A 21,086-nucleotide genomic window follows, 5' to 3' on the forward strand; every position below is an offset into this window, starting at 1 on the left:
ATTGTGGGCTTTGTGGGGGGGGGGGGGGGGGGGGGGGGGGCAAGTCCCTTCGAGTGAAGAGGGCAATGCTCGAGCGGAGTCGGGGGGGAGGGTGGGCTGGCGCTGCCGAATTTCAGCAATTAGTACTGGGCGGATAATATAGCCATGGTGAGGAGGTGGCTGGTGTTGGGGGGGTTGGGGGGGGGGGAGCCGGGTGGGTGGGTGCGCATGGAGGCGGCTTCTTGCAAGGGCACAAGTCTGGGGGCGTTGGTAACTGCGCCTCTGCCGTTCCCGCCGGCGCGGTAATCCACCAGCCCCATGGTGGCAGCCTTGAGAGTCTGGGGGCAATGGAGGAGACATGTTGGAGCAGAGGGGGCATCGGTATGGTCCTCAATCTGACATAATCACCGGTTTGCCCCAGGGAGGATGGACGGGAGGTTCCGAATTTGGCGGAGAGCGGGGATTGAGAGGATGGGGGACTTGTTTATAGAGGGGAGCTTTCCAAATATGAGGGCGCTGGAGGAGAAGTTTGCATTGGTGGGGGAAATGAATTTTGATGTCTGCAGGTGCGGGACTTTCTGCGTAGACAGGTACCAACCTTCCCACTCCTGCCACTGAGGGGGATTCAGGATAGGGTGGTTTCTAGAGGATGGATAGGAGAGGGGAGCGTCTCGGACATATTTAGAGAGCTTATGGCATCAGAGGAGACGCAGACCGAGGAGCTGAAACAAAATTAGGAGGAGGAGCTGGGGGGAGAGATAGAGGAGGGCCTTTGGGCTTATGCGTTGAGTAGGGTCAACGCAACCGCAACCTGTGCCAGGCTCAGCCTGATCCAATTTAAGGTCGTTCACTGGGCTCACATGACAGTGGCCCTGATGAGCAGATTCTTTGGGGCGGAGAAGAGATGTGCGAAGTGTCCGGGGGGGGCAACCAAACATGTCCACATGTTCTGGGCATGTCCAAAACTGAGGGGATTTTGGCAGGTGTTTGCGAACGTCATGTCCAAGGTATTAAATATGAGGGTGGCAATGATCCAGAGGTGGTGATTTTCGGGGTGTCGCAGGATCCGGGTACCCAGGAGGAGAAAGGCAGATGTTCTGGCCTTTGCTTCCCTGTTAGCCCGGAGGCAGAAATTACTGCCATGGAGGGACTCAAAGCCCCTGAAATTGGAGACCTGGCTATTGGACATGGCTGGCTTCCTCTGCCTGGAGAAAATTAAGTTCACCATGAGAGGGTCTCTGTTAGGGTTCGCCCGGAGGTGACAACCATTCGTCAACTTCTTCGCAGCGAATTAATTGTCAGCAGAAGGGGGGAGGAGGGGGTTAGGCTGGCGTAGACTGGGGGCCAAGTAATGGTGGGACCTGTGGGAGAGGGAGGTGGTATTTGCACTATGTTAATATTTTCCTTGTTATGTACATTGTTTATTTTGTTGCTGTTACAATGCCAAAGAAATACCTCAATAAAATGTTTATAAAAAAAAAAGAAAATCCTCTCGTCTCCACACTATGGCACGTGTTCGGGTACACTGAGGGAGAATTCAGAATGTCCAATTCACCTAACAAGCACGTCTTTCAGGACTTGTGGGAGGAAACAGGAGCATTTGGAGGAAACCCACGCAGACATAGGAAGAACGTGCAGACTCTGCACAGACAGTGACCCAAGTGGGAATCGAACCTGGGACCTTGACGTTGTGAAGCAACAGTGCTAAACACGGTGTTGCTGTGATAGCCCCCTTCTCACATTCATCCCACATTCTCTTTTGATTTAAAGCCTGTAGATAGTGGAAGCCTGCAACTTCCCTCCATTTCCATCCCAAACCACCACGCTCACCAAACCACAGCTTTTCTCCGTTCAAGTATAATGACACTTGGCAGTGGAGGAACAGCCACAAGACAGTGATACTAAAAATGTACCAACCTTTGATTTAACTCTCATTGCTGCCAACTCAGATGCTAATACTGAGCGTAATTTAGAGAATGCCCAGGAAGGTGCAACTTGCATGAGACGATACCCTCGCTGGGTAAGATCCAGATTAACATGTTTCAGTGAGCCATTAGGCTCATTTAAATTCTCCTGAGGCCTGAGTATGAATGCCTGCGCCTGGGAAACCTCGCCATGACACCAGTTAACACTGGTCCGCACAAATGTGGACCAGGCGTAACAGCACATGCGGGGTCTCCCTGGCCATCAGAGGCCACCGGGTGGTTCACTGGCACTCCTGCTGGCACCCGGGCATCTTGACACTGCCAACCTTGGCACTGCACCTGGGCACCTTGGCAATGCCACCAGGCCACCCTGGCAGTGCCACCCTGTCATTGCCAGGATGTTAGGTGGCATTGCCAAGGTGCCCATGTGCCAGGATGCCCATGCCAGGGATTGGGCCTGGAGATGTCCTGCCATTAAGAGGTGGGGTGAGCTCGAGAACCCCCTAAGAGGGCGGCTGGGGCATTAGGAGGGTCTGGAGGCCATGGTGGGGTGTCCGAGGGGGATCGAGAGATCGGGACAGCATTACAAAATGGCATCCGATTTCTTCCTGCACTGATGAACTGAGCTCATCAATGCAGGAAGTGAGGAAAGTGCGGCCTTGATGGGGCATTCCCGACTGAGGCCAGGAAAAAAAAACTGAGTCCTGTTGGACAGCGGGGCTTTTCTCAGCACTGCAGGCACCGAGGAAGACCCCGCTATACAAACTCAAAAGGGGACTCTGTTTTTTGCGCGTTAAATCGCGCCCCAGGTCATCCCTCCAATTCATTCCCTTGCAATTCTGCACCTTGTGCTTGCCACTTTCTTGCTCAAAGCAACTCAATGTTGGCAGTGAGGAGAGTGGTGACTTGAATATGTGCGTGTCCAGACTTAGTGGGACTGACATTAATGTGCCACACAGTTTATCACCATGAACCCATTCGCTCAGTTGTTTCTGTGAGGTCATTTGAGGTCAACAACTAAGGCCGGGATTCTCCCTTCTGGCAACTAAGCCCCCACACCGGTGGGAGAACCGGCGCCAATCACTCCGGCGTCAACAGACCCTGAAAGTGCAGAACTCTCCGCACTCTCGGGGGCTAGGTAGACGCTGGAGGGGTTGGCGCCTCACCAGCCGGTGCCAAAGGGACGGCACAAGTTTGCGCATGCGCCAAAGGGCAGGCATAATCTTGCACATGCACGGAACCCCCGGCGTAGTGCTGCGCATGCGCAGACCGGCCGGCATATTTTGGTACATGCGTGGGTGTTTCTCTTCTCCGCGCCGGATATGGCGGAGCCCTACAGGGGCTGGCGCAGAAGAAAGGAGTGCCCCCACGGCTCAAGCCCGCCCGCAGATCGGTGTGCCCCGGTCGCAGGCCAGGCCACCGCGGGGGCCAACCCCCCCAGGTAGGATCCCCCGCGCCCCCCCCCGAGGACTGCCCCCACCGACTTACCTGCCAAGTCCCGCCGGTATGTGAGTTGAGTGATTCACACCGGCGGGACTGGCTAAAAACGGAAGGCCGCCCGGCCCATCGGGGCCTGGAAAATCGACGGGGGGGGCCGCTGCCAACGGCCCACGATCGGCGTGGCGTGAATCCCGCCCCCGCCCGAAAAATGACCCGACGGGGGGTCAGAGAATCCCGCCCCAAGTGTCACATATTTTTCCATCAATCAATAACTTTGATACTTTGATCATATATTTCCCTGACAAAATTTTATTTTAAATGCATTGTAGCTGACCTTTGGAAGCTGCTTGGCAATGTCTCCACCCACAAAAACTGCTTCCAGATATATCCATAGGTTTTGTACAGTCAGCCAGCTCTCGATGATATCTGTGGTGGAGGACAGCTTGTGTACCCATTTTTGAATAAGTGCTTTAAATGGAACATTGTACCTGAGAGAGTAAAAGAGGCATGTCAAATAAGCTCACTTTGAGAAGCAGGAGGAATTGAGTGTTTTGTACCATTTTATGCTGTTTTGGATATGGAGTTGAATTTTACATTGGAATTGCGTATGTAAATTCAATGCATTGTCGTGTGAATGATGTTGTCAATAAGCGTGACATTTACGCAACACTTCAGGTGATGTATGTCTGGTATCCATTTCTCTCTGAATATTTATTTCAGCAAATGCTGATAACATTCAGGATACTTGATCTAGGTTTTAGAACTGCTGAATTCATCAGTGTGAAAGAACTAATTTAGCACGCAGCATTTAAAAACTAAAGGGTAATGATGTTCATAATATAACAACCTTTGTACTCATTTAGTACCCTAATATGGCAAAACGTCTCACAATGAATTACAGTCTTCTCCCATTAATTCAATGCTGCTTTAATCAAATTATCCAGTCATTCAAAATTGTTAAGGCACAGAATGTAAATTCAGATTAAAGGGATGGTATTGTTTTGCGGTGATCTTTTTAACAGGATACTGATGATACTCACTTTCTAATAGAATAAATTGTCATAGTTCGGTTCATTTACATCTGAGCTTCAGAATTACCACCGGAGAATTTAAAACTAGGCCAAAGTCTCAGAATAAGAGGTTGTCCATTTCGGACTCAGATTAGGAGAATTCTATTCAACTCAAAGGATTGTGGATCTTAGGAATTCTCTATCCGACAGGGCTGTGGTGCTTAGAGATTGAATATATTCAAGGGTTGAGATTGCTAGATATTTGGATATTATGGGGATTGAGGAATAAGGGGATAATGTGGGATGGAGAGGTTGAGGTAGAAAATTAACCATGATGGTATCAAATAATGATGCAGGCTTGAAAGGCCAAATGGTCTATTCTGGATTGTGTTGTTTATGTTTCTATGCTAATAAGTTATTTTAATAATGTTCGAACATTTCAGGCACAATCCTAACACTTTAAAGATCCTGTGCAATCTTTTACAGTTTCTTTGTGCAGACTATTTGCTGATGATCCATACAAAGAACAAAGACCAATACACCACAGGAACAGGCCCTTCGCCCCTCCAAGCCTGTACCGGTCATTATATAATAATATAATATAATAGTAATCTTTATTGTCACAAGTAGGCTTACATTAACACTGCAAAGAAGTTACTGTGAAAAGTCCCTAGTCGCCACATTCTCGTGCCTGTTCGGGTAAATGGAGGGAGAATTCAGAATATCTAAATTACCCAACAGCACGTCTTTTGGGACTTGTGGGAGGAAACCGGAGCACCCAGCGGAAACCCACGCAGACACGGGGAGAACGTGCAGACTCCACACAGACAGTGGGCCAAGCTGGAATCGAACCTGGGACCTGGCGCTGTGAAGCACTAGTGTTAACCACTCTGCGACTGTACTGCCCTAAACCCTCAGCACTCCCGAGTGCCGTATCCCTCTAAGGAACATAAAATCCCATTTAATTCTACAATTTAATTAAACTCTCTCCAACTTCAATTTGAAATTGAGACTATTTGTGTCATCCTTCTATTCCAAATCAGCCTTTTGTCATTGGGGGGGGGGGGGGGGGGGGGGGGGGGGGATGTCATGACATGCAAACATGTATTCCTTGCATTCTTTGACCCAGACCAAGAGACGAAGATATCCACAGATGCGAGTCAGGATGGCATTGGGGCGGTGTTGCTTCAAAGAGATGACACGTCATCCTGGGTACCAGTAGCATACGCGTCACGGGCAATTACACCCACTGAGAGCAGATATGCGCAGATTGAGAAGGAGTGTTTAGGTCTTCTACCGGCATCCTCAAATTTCATGACTATGTCTACGGCTTGCCAACATTTACTGTTGAGACATATCATAGGCCTCTGGTCCACATCATCCAAAAGGACCTGAACGACATGACACCTCGTTTGCAGAGAATTCTGCTCAAACTCCAGAGGTATGATTTCAATTTGGTGCACACACCTGGCAAGGAGCTCATCATCGCTGATGCATTGTCCCACTCCGTCAACTCACCCAGTGAACCACTAGAGATCATCTAGCACATTGAATTGCAGGTACAACTGTGCGCAAGCACTCTCCCAGCAACAGATGAGAAGATCGTTTTCATCCGAGAAGAGACGGCCAAAGACCCTATGTTGCAGCGAGTCATCCACCACCTCAGCAATGGCTGGCAGAAAGGGCAATGCCCTCAATTCTACAACATCAAGGACGACCTGACGCTGACTGACGGCATCCTGCTCAAGCTGGACGGGATAGTCATCCCACTACGTCTCCAGAGCTTGGTGCTGCTGCAGATGATTCATGAGGGACACCTGGGCATAGAAAAGTGTAGACGCAGGGCCCGGCAAGCTGTCTACTGGCCCGGCATCAACCAGGACATCATGGACATGGTCCTGAACTGCCAAACCTGTCAGAGGTTCCAACCAGCGCAGAGCAAGGAGACGCTCCAACCACATGACTTAGAGACCTCTCTGTGGTCCAAGGTTGGCATTGACCTATTCCATGCGAATGGCCGCGACAATATCTTAATCATCGATTACTTTTCGAACTATCCTGAGGTGCTGAAGCTTCCAGACCTCACCTCACAGACCATCATCAAAGCGTGTAAAGAGGCATTCTCACGGCATGGCATCCCGAACACCTTCATGAGCGACAATGGCCCGTGCTTCCACAGTCGAGAATGATCCACGTTTGCCAAGAGCTACAATTTCAGGTTTGTCACATCCAGTCCGCACTATCCGCAGTCCAATGGCAAAGTCGAAAAAGGGATGCACATCAATAAGCAGCTCATCCGCAAGGCCCCGGACTCCGTTTCCGACATACACCTTGCACTACTTGTGTACCGGGCGACTCCCTTGTCCATTGTCATGTCGCCAGCTCAACTGCTGATGAACAGGGACCTGCGGACGACGCTTCCAGCCATACATCTGCCCAACCTTGATCACCTCCTGGTGCTGCAGAAGATGCAGTAGCTTTGCGACAGCCAGAAGCAGGGCCATGACGCACATGCCACCGATCTGGACGTGCTATCCCCGGCAGACACAGTCAGGATCAAGATACCGGATGGTGGGTGGGCTGCTCCGGCTGTCGACAGGCCGCACCCAGATCTTGTGTCATACGTATGTGTGATGAATGGTTACTGTATTACTGTACCCTTATCATCATGTAAGGTGATGTCCCCTTTAAGACCGGGCTTGGAATCCTGGGGGACTCCGCCTCTGGTTCCGCCCACCAGGGAGCCGTATATAAGGGGCCGCTCTGTAGGCGGCACCAGTAAGCACCCGTCTCTGCATCAGGCTAGTTCTTAGTTTATTAAAGCCTTCTTTACCGTTCTATTCTCTTGTGTCGTTATTGAGGGTACTACAGTATGGCTGATGGCTCCATTGTGTGAAGGAATCGAAGGGCACTGCGAACAGTTGCTTGCCCACAACCACTTTCCCCTCCATTTCCACATGTCGAATTGCCACCTCGAACCACGAGGCCATCAGTCGTGCCTGCCACTCGCCTGTCAAGACACCATCCCCTCCACCACCTCTCCGGCGGTCGACAAGGATCAGACGCAAGCCTCAGAGACTGGACTTAAGAGCATTTGTTTTGTTTGTTCTGTTCTGTATTCCTCAGTCAATAACATTAGACAGACACATTCACATGTATATACATCTAAAAAAAAGGGGGCAAGATGTCATGATATGTAAACATGCAACCAATGAACACTCAGAATAGGACACAACCAATGGGCAGTCAGGACACTCAAGAGGTGGCATCACCACAAGGGGGCATGACATAAACACTATAAAAGGGATGAGGCACTCACACCCTGCCTCTTTCCACAGACAGACATCGAGAGAGTTAGACAGGGTTGATCAGCAGCATCACACCCCAGCAAGTGGCTTAGAGCAAGCTGGTACAGTTAGACTGAGTTACTACAGTTGGATTAGAAGAGAGTCGAACTCATTTGAGAACTGTGTTAATAGTTCAATAAACATATTGAACTTATTTCAGAGTCTGGAGCATCCTTTAGTTAAGACTGCATCAAGTAGCAGCCTGTGTTATCCGAAGCAGCAGAACACAACACCTTTCTCAAAATGGTGGAGCCATTCAGCTTCCTCAATCTTCCTTACCTTGGATAACCTATAGGTTTTTAAGTTAGAAACTTTCAAACATCTGAACACCAAATCGGGATGTATTTAATTTTCCCTTGTACGCTTATCAGTTTTGCCAGTTACTTGCACTTGAACCCTGACCATAGCCTAGTCTCCTGCATTTATTTTTAAATTATGATTGAAAATTTAATATTTAAAGCAGCTTTCAGATCAAACCATCTGGCGAGTGTCAGCCAATTATTTGATATCCAGAAATCCACCACCTATTGTCTAAGGGGTGATTATGCTGGTGACATCTTCCATTATATTTAAGGAATTTGTCCTGAAGTTGCAATTTGGACTTGTACATCTCACTCCCAACATATATGATTCCCAGAATAGATGCTCTACTTATGGTAAGTTTTGAAAGTAACTTTGCAGTGTTCTCAAATTTGATTGCAATCAAATGGGACATATGCTTGGATCCACTGGAAGATTAAACCACCTTGGACAAGTGAATAACGTACAAAAAACAAAATCCTCGCTTCCATCCATTTCTTTCATTCTGGATGCTTTAGTTGGCTTCCTTTGACAACTGAGAAATAATGCACACATTGAGACCTTACCTGTTGTTCAGCAGAGAACCAAGAACCATTAAGCTATCTTCAGCAAAAGTGATGATCTCAGAAGTACTGTCACCACGGAGAAGGAGTTCACCACGTGTTTTGAAATTGGCAAATGTAAAGTATCGATTATCCCACTCCGCTAAGACCTGCTTCAGCTTCTGTTCAATATCTTTTTCCTTTACAGCACTGATGCAAATATCCTAATGCCCAAACATGATAATCAGAATTCTGTTCTCAAATCTTTTTCACATGTCTCAGATTAGTAGTGAAACTTGTTGCTTATAAGTGAATGCAGCAAGGACTCGATCGGCGGGTTCTCCAATAACGGGGCTATGTCCCCATGCCGGCGTGAAAACTGGCGCCAACCACTCCGACGTCAACTTCCCCCGAAAGTGAGGAATTCTCTACTTTCTAAGGGGCTCGGTTGACGCCGGAGTGGTTCCCGCAGCTCCAGCCGGCGCCGAAGGGCCGGTGCGAGTTTGCGCATGCGCGGAACGGGTGGCATATTTCCGCGAGTGTGCTGAACTTCCAGCGCATTTCCCTGCATGCACGGAGGTTCCCTTCTCCGCGTCGGCCCCCAGGCAATATGGCGGAGCCTTACCGGGGCCCAGCACGGAGGAAAAAAGGCCCCCGCGGAACCAGCCCGCCCGCCGATCGGAAGGCCCCAATCACAGGCCAGGCCACCGTGGAGGCTCCCCCAGGGTCGGATCCCCACACATCCCCCCCACCCCCTCCCCCAGGATGGCCCCCGCACACTTACCTGCCAGGTCACACCGTGTGTGAGGTGAGTAATCCACGCCGGTGGGACTGGGCAAAACTTGTAGGCCACTCGGCCCATCGGGGCTTGCAGAATCACCGGAGGGGGGGACCACTGTCAACGGTCCCCGAGCGGCGTGGCGGGAATCCCGCCGGCGCCTGAAAAACGGCACCGGAGAATAGGGAAGCCAGCGTCGGGGCGGCAGGGCGGGATTAGCGCCTCCCACCGGGGATTCTCCGACCCGGCGCCGGGTCGGAGAATCCCGACCAATATTTTGCTTCTTGTAAAAAGATTGTTAGATTAGATGGTGCGTTCTTCAAATTAAGTAAATAATTACAATATTTATATCCAGTATAAAAAATAAAGAATTAATGGGAATCAGAAAGTGGAAAATGGAAAGCTCAATGTATTAAGTACAGGATGTGTGACATTTTGGGGTTTAAGGTTAGTTGAAGGAAGTGCATTTTGATTATGTCTGTTACTCTGTACTTTCATCAGATTTCTGTAAAATGAAGGAGCTCACGTCTAGCTTCCTATCATTTGTCAGTCTGCCTACCGAAATACTGGAGGAATAGGAGCCTGAAATTAGCGTGAACAGTGCAAATTACATTAAATACAAACCAAGCTCTATGATCTTCTGCACCAGTTTGCATTCCATCCCCAATCAACCACTGCCCCAGGATGAAATCGCTTTGGGGGATTTCCATGAATTGGTCTCACTTGTAAGTGTTCAAGGAGACTCTAAAAATTAAGTTAGTTCTTGTGGATGCAAGAAAACTAACAGGGAGGTTTTAAAAAGCTTTTGTGTGTATTTTTCTAAATTGACTAATGAACTGACCACTGCACAATTAAGTTTGTTTTTTAAAAGAGTGAAATCTTATGGCATAGCTCTATTGGTTCAGATTTATTTTTAAATATTAATGGTCCCTAGCCAGATCATAACAATAGTTAATACCATAAATCATTATATCTCTACAAATCAAGACTCACCTCAATCTCCTCTTTGTACTTTAACAAGGGAGCTTCCATAATATTGGACAATTTAAATGTTTCACTGTCAACATCAAAGTCATGATCTGTGACTTGGGCAATGCGCTGCCAATGACGAGGCATCATGGCCTTGTTGGACATCATCTCTAACAGGGGACAGCTTTCACTGAAGTCATCAATGGTCTGCTTTAAATCAAGGTAGGCCGGCCAGTCCTTCAAACCTCGAGGCAATTTACGGCATCTGAAATGCAGTTACTCCAATACGGATTATGCTGTAATCTGCTCAAACACAAACTGCGCTTCTGACAGGGTGCAGTTAGAAACTATGCTTTCAAATTTATTCATTAGTAAATTGTTGATATGAAAGAAAAACAATGGATTTATTTTCAGTTGTATCTTTTCTGAAAACAGATTAGCAACATATTTTCAATTGTAGATGATATTTTTGAGGCAGCGGGTCGGCTGGTTGGGCGGCACGGTGGCACAGTGGCTAGCACTGCTGCCTCACAATGCCGTGGACCTGGGTTCAATTCCAGCCTTGGGTGACTGTGTGGAGTTTATTCGTTCTCCCCGTGCCGACTTGGGTTTCCTTCGAGTGCTATGGTTTCCTCCCACAGTCCAAAGATGTGCAGGTGAGGTGGATTTGCCATGCTAAATTACGGGGAGAGGGCAGGGAGTTGGCCTAGTAGAGTGCTGCTTCAGAGGGTCAGTGCAGACTCGATCAGTTGAATGGCCTGCTTCTGCACTGTAGGGGTTCTATGATAAGTAAATCCTGACACAAAGCTTTCTTAAGTAATTGGGACAATTGAAAATAATTATCCAAATCGTTCTGCACGTACCTAATCACAGAATAAAAATGAAATCACAGATTTGTGTAAAGTCAGTTGAAAGCTCAACAGAAAACATACAGCTCACCAACCTGTTTTGAAAATCCAGAAGCTCATTGTTTATCTTCTCTATGTTCACCTCAGACCAGAGAATGTCAAAGTAGCCATTCACTGTGTTGATAACATTATTATAGAGGCTATAAAGTTTCTGCAACAGGTTCAGCTCCTTCTTTATCTCCAACAACTGGGGGCATTGTGTAACTGGAAGTCCAAAGAGCTCCTCACCACTAGTGTAGGTGATGAATTTGCGATAGAGATTGTCAAAACGATTCTGTAATGATTTGACAGGATATCTTCGAATGAAACATGCAATTTGTATAAGCTCAGATCAACACAACAAACCTTCCAGAATTAGATTTTGTTCAGGAAACTAGCCTTGCAGATAATTATTATTTCCCTCAGAATATAACTGAAGGCCAATAGTTAACAACCCTTACAATGTAAAATTGTTAGTCCTTACATTTGGAAATATGATCCGTCTCTTCGAGGGAAAATAGATAACTGTTAAGATGAAACAATATTTCATATTTTCAGTTGATATTTCACAGTGGCTGATTCCACTTTTAAAACATATATTTCTTGCTCCTTTTATAGACATTAAAGGGTTACTCAGAATAATCGCTAGTAGTATGGGTTCTGTGCAGTTTTACTCCAGTATTTGCAAGAATAATAGTAGCACTCCGAACCTCTTCATACACACAGGGTCAGCACCTCGCTTCAATTCAGATTCATTTAAACCCTTTGACAAGCATCCAATTATCTGGATGAACCTACATGACTTGAATCCACTTCTTAATTTATTTAATTAAATCTGCTTCTCTATCACATCAGAAGCAATGACCAAAGTAGATACACAGAGGTGAACCGCTCATGAGTTTTTCTAAATTGATAATAATAATAATAGTAATCGTTATTCGTGTCACAAGTAGGCTTCCATTAACGCAATGAAGTTACTGTGAAAATCCCCTAGTCACTCCGGTGCCTGTCCGGGAAGACTGAGGGAGAATTCAGAATGCCCAATTCACCTAACAAGCACATCTTTTGGGACTTGTGGGAGGAAACCAGAGCACCCGGAGGAAACCCACGCAGACAAGGAGAGAACGTGCAAACTCTGCACAGACAGTGACCCAAGCCAGGAATCAAACCCGAATCCCTGGCACTGCGAAGTGCACCACATTAAACAAATGCTGGGTGTACAAAACATATATAAGCAAACATTTCAACATTGTACTAATTAAGTGACACTATCCATTGAGAAGTGTGACAGGCTTCATTCTCAGAAGGGATTATGCTTTTTTTAATCCCATGAATAAAACTGCTGATTTCAAAATGACATCTTCCCGAAATTTTGTTTATGTTATAAATAACAAGCTTATTGACACAATTTTATGACAAAGTAAGGATGGCTTGCAAGCAGTTAGTTAAGCCCAAACACGTTCTGTGGTCAATGTACCTGATAAATAACCAATTGGTCATTTGCCTCTTGCGGAGACAGTCCAGGCTGCATGGGGCCTCCCTATTGAAAAGAATGGAAGAAACAATTTGGTTTTGCAATAGCATGAAAAAAGGGAATTTAATAAAACAAAGAAATAATCCTGGCAGATATACAATTTTTGAAAACTACTGCAGAAAGAGCCTGCACCAAATTTTATCAGCTGCTCCAGTGAATTCCCATTTTAACTCCAAAGGGAAACTCGCAAACTCACTGTAGAATGCCAGGGATCTGAATGTACCACGTCATCTCATTTTCGGCGATTTTATCATCTATTAGATTTTCAAGCTGCATGAGATTTGCGCACACTGGGCAGAATCCTCCATTAGCGATGAGGTTATCAGTATGTGACACTTCTGCTTGTAGGCAGGGAAGCTGGCCACGTGTTATCATGCAGTGGCCAGCCAATTAGCTATTCATAGCCAAGGAGTGTGATGAATCTAATGATGGGGAGGAACAGGAGGTCGACTCCCACACCATTACCTCACCAGATCAAATGTCCATATGTCATATTAAAGGGCACCTGGAGAAGCATTAATTTCCTGCAAACCAGAAACCTTAGTCTCGCTGTCCTTCTGGAACCATCGCTGAACTATGGAGTCACTCAATGTCTGCTATGAGACATGATTGGTGATGGTAGTAGCAGTAGGTTTTCCACAGGCTGAAAAAAGGTCACTTAATCCGCTTATGGAATGCGGGTGTTGTTGGGTAGGCCAGCATTTATTGCCCATCCCTAGTTGCCCTTGAGAAGTTGGGTAGCAACAGGTGCTGCCTTCTTGAACCGCTGCAGTCCCTGAGATGTAGGTACACCCACAGTGCTGTTAGGGAGGGAATTCCAGTATTTTGACCAAAAGACAGTGCAAGAACAGCAATATATTTTCAAGTTACGCTGGTGTGTGATTGGAGGGTTACCACCAGGTGATGGCTCCCAGATATCTGCTATCGTTGTCCTTTTGAGGGTAGAGGTCTTGGGTTTGGAAGGTGCTGGCTACCGAATCTTGGTGAGTTCCTGCAGTGTATTTGTAGTCACTGCAAAGTAACTTTCATAAGAGCTTCAAGCAATGAAAATATGTGAGTGGAGAGGGATGTCAGACAACAGTTTGGGTTGCCGCCCACAGCATCAGATGGAACATGTGGACTGAATTTGTAGGAGCAACTTCATGCTGTAAAAGTTGCGCCAGTTGCAGAATAATACATTTGTGGAACACCCAGGTGAAGGAGGGCATAGGAGCTGTCATAGACATGCAAGCTTAGAAAGCAGTTGTGCATCCGTTAGGATGACATTCAATTCTTCTGTCTGCCTGCAGGAGAAAAAAGCTCTTAGCTGCAGGGAGCACTCAAAGATGGATGGAAGTGTGAGAGACTCAAAATATTGAGCTCTGTTGAAGGAGAAGCATCAAAACTGGCCTGGAATGATCGGGAACAATTATGCGCAGATGGAGAAGCTCAGATTTCTAAGGTATTCGAGTGAAGAAGCCTCTGGTCTGCTGTTGAGAAATGAACACACAGGGATAACACCCAAAACATTGATGACTAAAGGGATTGTGCACAATGATAAGCTAATTCTTTATGTTCTCTATTACAGGCCCTTGAAGCATGAAGACCTCTTAGCCTTCCCCCACCTCCACTCCCACTTCCGAGGATGAAGAGACGACACTCAGAGGATACACTGTCATCTCAGGGTGTGCTGCTGATCTTCCTCCCGTCTGCCTGTCTTCCACTCACCCCATCACCTCCAGCAGGTGAAGCTGAAGATGATGCACCTTGTGTTGTTCCTTGTGTCTCAATAACACTCGTAGTCTTAAAGTTGAAGTAGATGCTTTATTGTGAGTTCGTTCTCTCTTCAGTGCTTAAACCATGTTACATCTGTGCTGCCAATCTGTGTATTGCTACCAGCTCCCGTTCCTGTGAAGTGTGCTGACTTCCTGTTCATGTGTATTTATACCTCTCCCATGCTCCCTCTAGTGCTTGCTCAGTTGTATTGCATCTACACAGATATACAATCACTACATCCCCCTTTTTTCTTTACATATTTTCTGTACAGTGTTAAGGAAAAGTGTACAAAACAGTTAGATTACTTATGATATGTGTATCTGTACAAGTGATGATGATATTGGATATTTTACAAAACCAATTAATATTGATGGGTCCAATCTTAATAAAAACATTTATGAGTTCAAACTTGATGAATTTGTATGTTGAGGTTTTTTTTTCATTGTTGACGTGGTGATATTGATATTGCAACTCCGCTGTGAATGTTGTCGGTGTTCTTGTTTTTAAGTAACCAACAAGTCATGCTGAGGTGTTTGAATGGTCGAACCACTGATGTTGACTGACATGGACTTTTTTCTGTGCTTGTGGTATCGATTTAGTGTGTCATCTGCCTTGAAAGCTGGTGTGCTTGTTCTGGAGCAGATGTGAATTTGGCAGATTCTTTTTCATGCCATGGCATGTTTGTAGTCTTGTCATTATTTTGCAGTGTGATGTGGCATTGTCCTTCATGTGCAGAGTTGTACCACTTTGTGCAGGTCGTTGTTTCATTGTTGTTGTTTCTGTCATTTCTGTCTTTGTTGTTTTCGTTGTCATTCTTGTTGCTGTTTTTGTCGTATCTGTCTTTGCTGTTTTCATTGTTGTTCTTGTTGTTTTTGTCATTTCTGTCTTTGTTGTTTTCGTTGTTGTTCTTGTTGTTGTTTTGTCATGCTTGTTGTTTCTGTTTTTGTTGTTTTCGTCATTGTTCTTGTCGTTTTTCTTGTTGTGCTAGTTGTTTCTGTTTTTGTTGTTTTTGTCATTGTTCATGTCATGCTTGTTGTTGTCTTTGTTATGCTTCTTGTTTTTGTTGTTGTTCTTGTAGTTTTTGTTGTTGTGCTTGTAGTTTTTGTTGTTGCTCTTGTTGTTCTTGTTTCTGCAGTGCTTGCGGTTTTTGTTTTTCTTGTTGCGCTCAATGAGTGTTCCGTATGGATAATTTGCGTAATTGTCCCAGTTATTGGTGCGAGTGTCCTTTGTGGTATCTGTTACATTGAGTGTTTCGTCTAGAGAATGGTGAGAATGATCTGATGTTGCATTGATGTTCGTGACATCAGTCATTTGTGGTGGATTTGTTTCCTCTTCTTTGCGTTCTTGGTGCTCCTCTTCTGGAGTCAAAAGCTTCACAATTTCATTTTGTTGCGGATCGTGGTGCTTCTCTTCTGGAGTCAAAATCTTCAAGATTTCTATTGATGTGGTCTCTCTGGACTCATGAATATCTCTACTCTGATTGTTGAGTGTTCTGTACAGACAAGCTGAGATCTGTCAGTCTCGCTGTGATCCTGCACCTCCTGTACATCGAGTATGATCACATTGTCACTGTTTTCGCGTGCAGTGGGTAGCCTTACATTGTCTCTTGATTATGTGAGCTTGATAGACTTTTATAGTCTGCTTGTGGTTGCTCAGATACAGTGGGTTGACTTTCATGGTCTTGATCATGCATGCCGTTCTGTATGGAGTGTTTGCTTGCTTCCATTTTGGAGTCTGTCACTGAGCTGTCTGTGGAGGCTTGCGTCGCTCCCTCTGTGGAGTCTTTCATCGCTCTCTCTGTGGAGTCGTACAGTGCTCTCTCTGTGGAGTCAATCTGTGCTCTCTCAATGGAGTCGTTCTGTGCTCTTTGTGTGGCGTCGTCTTCTTCTTGGGTATTGCTGTCATCCAACGTCTCAACGCCATTTACAGTGGATTTCAGCGTTTTTTCTTTGTAAAAAGTTCAAGTTACTTTTTTCTTTCGATCTGGACTTTTCAATCGTGATTTTCAGAGTTAACCCTTTCTGTTCTGGTTTTGATTGTTTGAGTTTTGCATCACTGTGCAATTTGGTCTCTGGGCATTGAATGTTTTAAAGCAGCATTGTTACTGATGTTAGAGTAATCTTTACATTTTTTCAGTATTACTTCTAATTGGGTGCTGTCTTCACGTTTCAAGTATTTAAAGCAATTATAGATTTTTCTAGCTTTCTGTCCCGCTGTTGCGAGTAGCAGCACTATCTTTGTTGATCAGAGACTGCATTCATATCATTTGCTACAATACATATCTCGAACATCTGTTTAAAGTTTTTCCAGTTATTACTTATATTACCGGTTGTTTCCAGCTGCGGTGGAGGCCAAATTGCAGGAAATCAGCTAAGTCTTCCAACGTCTTTCTTGCCATTTTGATCTTTCTGTGTCTGCAGCTTGTGTAATCTTATAGTACGTGCTCAGAAGCCAACCCTGGTACCATGTGTTGTTCCTTCTGTCTTAAAGTTGAAGTAGATGCTTTATTGTGAGTTTGTTCTTTCTTCAGTGCTTAAACCATGTTACATCTGTGCTGCCAGTCTGTGTCTTGTTACCAGCTCCCGTTCCTGTGAAGTGTGTCCTGACTTCCTGTTCGTGTGTATTTATACCTCTCCCGTGCTCCCTCTAGTGCTTGCTCAGTTGTATTGCATCTACACAGATATACAATCACCACACACCTGTATCTTTGCAAGGTACTCTCTGGTCTTGGGCAACCCAAGGACAGCAGACAAGGTCAGCTCAGGAAACATGGCTTAACACTCAGCAAGCTACCTCCAACTTAGCTGTGGATGTCAGGGTTGCACCTAGGTGCAATGGTAGGAGATGAAAGATAGAAGATCGAAGGATTCTAATAGCACAAAGGTGGCACGGGTGTCTCATCCATTATACGGGTGTAACCCATGAATAAATACATGAGCAAAGGGCTCATTGTTCAATGGTCATTATTTTGGGAGTTGTACATTTTTAAGGGTGTTGCACTTCACGGATGGTCAATGATGGGTAATATGGGGCAATTGATTATACCATGTATTGTGTGGCCTCAGAAGTTGTGGCATTTCTAATTATCTTGACATATCCAGGTTTATATCTTGGGAAACATTTGTAAGGTCAGAGGCTTGGAATCTAGCTGGCAAACCAGCAGGCATTTCTCACCCCCTTATCAGCCAGCAGAAGCTGTTGTCTAAACGGCATTCCATATGTTGCGGTGAATGCATAATAGTTCTAAATAAGGCATTGCCAACATTTGGAGCATGTGACAATGAAGCATGTAATTCTTCCTTCCAAATCTCCTGTGGGTTTGTTCATGACCAGGCAGGGCAGGGCAAGCAGCAATTTCCTGTGAGACGCCAGAGGTCACAGGATTGGGCATTTGTCTAGAATCAGTCTTTCTGTTCTACTGGCATTTAACACCACGATTTTGATTGAGAAGCATATCAAGGGATCGTGCAGGGGCCTAATTTTGGCTTGAATTTAGTTGCAATGTGGGTGCCATGAGCCTATTCGGCACGCTGCTCCATTGTCCTGCTATCTCTATTTGCAACCGCACCATCGTGTTCTCCTTCATCCTCTTCTGAGAAGGCACCTGGCTCCTCCATACTGCACATTCCTCACCCCTTTGCTGTGCAGGCCACAATGATCTTTGAGACTGTCTGCAGTGTTTCACCTGGGCCGTCCAAGCAGCAAGCAGAACCTCATCCTGAACAGCTCTATGGTCTGTTTTATTATTGCCTAGACAGCATTATACCTCCTCTATTGGAATTTTGTAGGTTTCATACAGCTTTCCCGAGCCAGGTCTTCTATGGGTATTCCCCTGTCACCCAGGAGTGAACCCAGCATTCGATGAATGGGACCCGAGAGTGAGTGAAGGTGAAAGAGTCATGGGGGCTTCCTGGAGTGCACACCTGAGGGATTAGTTTGAAATTATCACTCACCAGCTGCACATTGGGAGAATTAAATCCTTTTCGGTTTAGGAATGCTGCTGGCTGTTCCCAGGGATCTCTCATGCTCCCATGTGTGCAATCAATGACCCCTTATACTTGTAAAAATCCAGTCATGGCAGTGAATCCTACAGCTCTAGCTGCCTGGCTCGCGAGGTCTGTGGTGAGTTGCATAAACTTATTGCCTTCCCTTATGCGTCCTGAGTGGCTGACTTAGATTCTACACGCGTCCCCATAGAGACCGAGGTAGAGCCGCAGGCATAGAAATTCAATGTCATAGTGACTTTTACAGCTGCAAGCATTGGAATCCATCCCAATCCACGAGGATGTAAGTCTTCCTGAAGGAACGGACAGTGAAGCATAACATCCTCAGACACATTTGCAGGTAGTTATACCGCTTGTGGTATATTTGATCATGTGTCAATGCTTGATGTCACATTGGCCCCTGGTTGCCTGCACCTGGAGCTGCCTGACCCACTTCTGGTGCCTCTTGTTGATGTTCTGGCCATTGCTGTGCCTGTCCCTCTGCAGCTGCAGCAGAGCAAGCTGACATACCGGGCAATTTTTTGATCCATTTGTTTGTAAAATGCAAACAAAGGGTAAACGAAGATCTGTTCAGCACAGATTTTGAGGCCTTATTTACTGTCCTGAGCATTTTTGACCAATGGGAATCCCTATACTTAGTATTGGCCACCCCCATTCATTCTGCCATGGTAAACTCCATCCTCGAGGGTCACTGCAGAAAACTCTTCTTGTTCATGCAGCCCTGTCGATGGACACCCTAAAAGTGGCCCTGGATACCATCATCTTGCACCCTCCCTCAATCACCATCAACCATCACTCTATTACCTTTGCCTTGCTTCAGTGAGCTTCAATTCACCTCCTCCTGCACCTCCATCACCCTTGATCTGCTATCATTAACCCTCGACTTTCCCCACAACACATTAGATCTGTCCTGTTACCCTCAATCTGCCATCCATCATCCTCAACACTTTCTCCATCATCCTTGGCCTTACCCTTGACCTTCTACCCTCAATGCTCAGGACTTCACCAATAATCTTCCTGTGTAACACTTGATCTCCCTCCAATCATGCTTGCCATACTGTCTTTCAATATTAACCTCCCTGCATAATCTACCTTCCTCCCTTTGTCCTCCATGAGACTTCATAGGGGTGCCATCTCCCTCCTCCCCTTGGTTAGCCATGTCCCCTTTCCCTTTGACTGTCAGTCTGCCTCCCTCCCACCTTCGGTCAGCCTTTGACAGCCACATCCTTCCCTCCCACAATTGGTCAAGTACGCCTGTTTCCCTTTGACTGCCCCCTCCCTCCCTCGGTCAGCCACACCCATTCACCATTGACTATCACCTCCCTCCCTCCATCAGCCACACCCATTCCCATTGACTACCACCTCCCTCCCTCAGTCAGCCACACCCATTCCCCATTGACTGCCACCTCCCTCCCACACTCAGTCAGCCATACCCATTCCCCATTGATTGCCATCTCCCTCCCTTTCTCCGTCAGCCACACCCATTCCCCATTGACTGCCACCTCCCTCCCTCCGTCAGCCGCATCCATTCCCCATTGACTGCCACCTCCCTCCCTCCCTCCGTCAGCCACACCCATTCCCCATTGACTGCCACCTCCCTCCCTCCGTCAGCCACACCCATTCCTCATTGACTGCCACCTCCCTCCCTCCCTCCGTCAGCCACACCCATTCCCCACTGACGTCCACCTCCCTCCATCAGCCACACCCATTCCCCATTGACTGCCACCTTCCTCCCTCCCTCCGTCAGCCACACTCATTCCCCATTGACGGCCACCTCCCTCCATCAGCCATACCCATTCCCCATTGATTGCCATCTCCCTCCCTCTCTCCGTCAGCCACACTCATTCCCCATTGACTGCCACCTCCCTCCCTCCCTCCCTCCCTCTGTCAGCCGCATCCATTCCCCATTGACTGCCACCTCCCTCCCTCCCTCCGTCAGCCACACCCATTCCCCATTGACAGCCACCTCCCTCCCTCCATCAGCCACACCCATTCCCCATTGACGGCCACCTTCCTCCCTCCCTCCGTCAGCCACACCCATTCCCCATTGACGGCCACCTTCCTCCATCAGCCACACCCATTCCCCATTGACTGACACCTTCTTCCCTCCCTCCGTCAGCCACACCCATCCCCCATTGACTGCCACCTCGCTCCCTCTGTCAGCCACACCCATCCCCCATTGACTGCCATCTCCCTCCCACACTCCGTCAGCCACACCCATTCCCCATTGACTGCCACCTCCCTAGCTCCCTCCGTCAGCCACACCCATTCCCCATTGACTGTCCCCTCCCCCACAGTCAGCCACACCCATTCCCCATTGACTACCACCTCCCTCCCTCCGTCAGCCACACCCATTCCCCATTGACGGCCATCTCCCTCCCTCCCTCCATCAGCCACACCCATTCCCCATTGATTGCCATCTCCCTCCCTCCCTCCGTCAGCCACACCCATTCCCTATTGACTGCCACCTCCCTCCCTCCGTCAGCCGCATCCATTCCTCATTGACTGCCACCTCCCTCCCTCCCTCCGTCAGCCACACCCATTCCCCATTGACTGCCACCTCCCTCCCTCCCTCCGTCAGCCACACCCATTCCCCATTGACTGCCACCCCCCTCC

General features: G+C 47.1%; 1 protein-coding gene across 1 annotated transcript in view; it reads right to left on the reverse strand.

Annotated features, from left to right (window-relative positions):
* The window catches only part of LOC119971355 (dynein heavy chain 5, axonemal-like), a 461,705-nt gene that overhangs the window by 275,703 nt on the left and 164,916 nt on the right, over positions 1-21,086 (reverse strand). The window contains exons 26-30 of the mRNA XM_038806777.1: positions 12,655-12,717; positions 11,234-11,472; positions 10,315-10,555; positions 8,568-8,767; positions 3,679-3,832 (exon numbers count right to left, since the gene is read on the reverse strand). Coding sequence (XP_038662705.1) covers positions 3,679-3,832; positions 8,568-8,767; positions 10,315-10,555; positions 11,234-11,472; positions 12,655-12,717 — 897 coding nt within the window. The remainder of the gene's footprint in view (positions 1-3,678; positions 3,833-8,567; positions 8,768-10,314; positions 10,556-11,233; positions 11,473-12,654; positions 12,718-21,086) is intronic.

Source organism: Scyliorhinus canicula, chromosome 9, assembly GCF_902713615.1.
Source record: "Scyliorhinus canicula chromosome 9, sScyCan1.1, whole genome shotgun sequence".
NCBI classification, from domain to species: domain Eukaryota; kingdom Metazoa; phylum Chordata; class Chondrichthyes; order Carcharhiniformes; family Scyliorhinidae; genus Scyliorhinus; species Scyliorhinus canicula.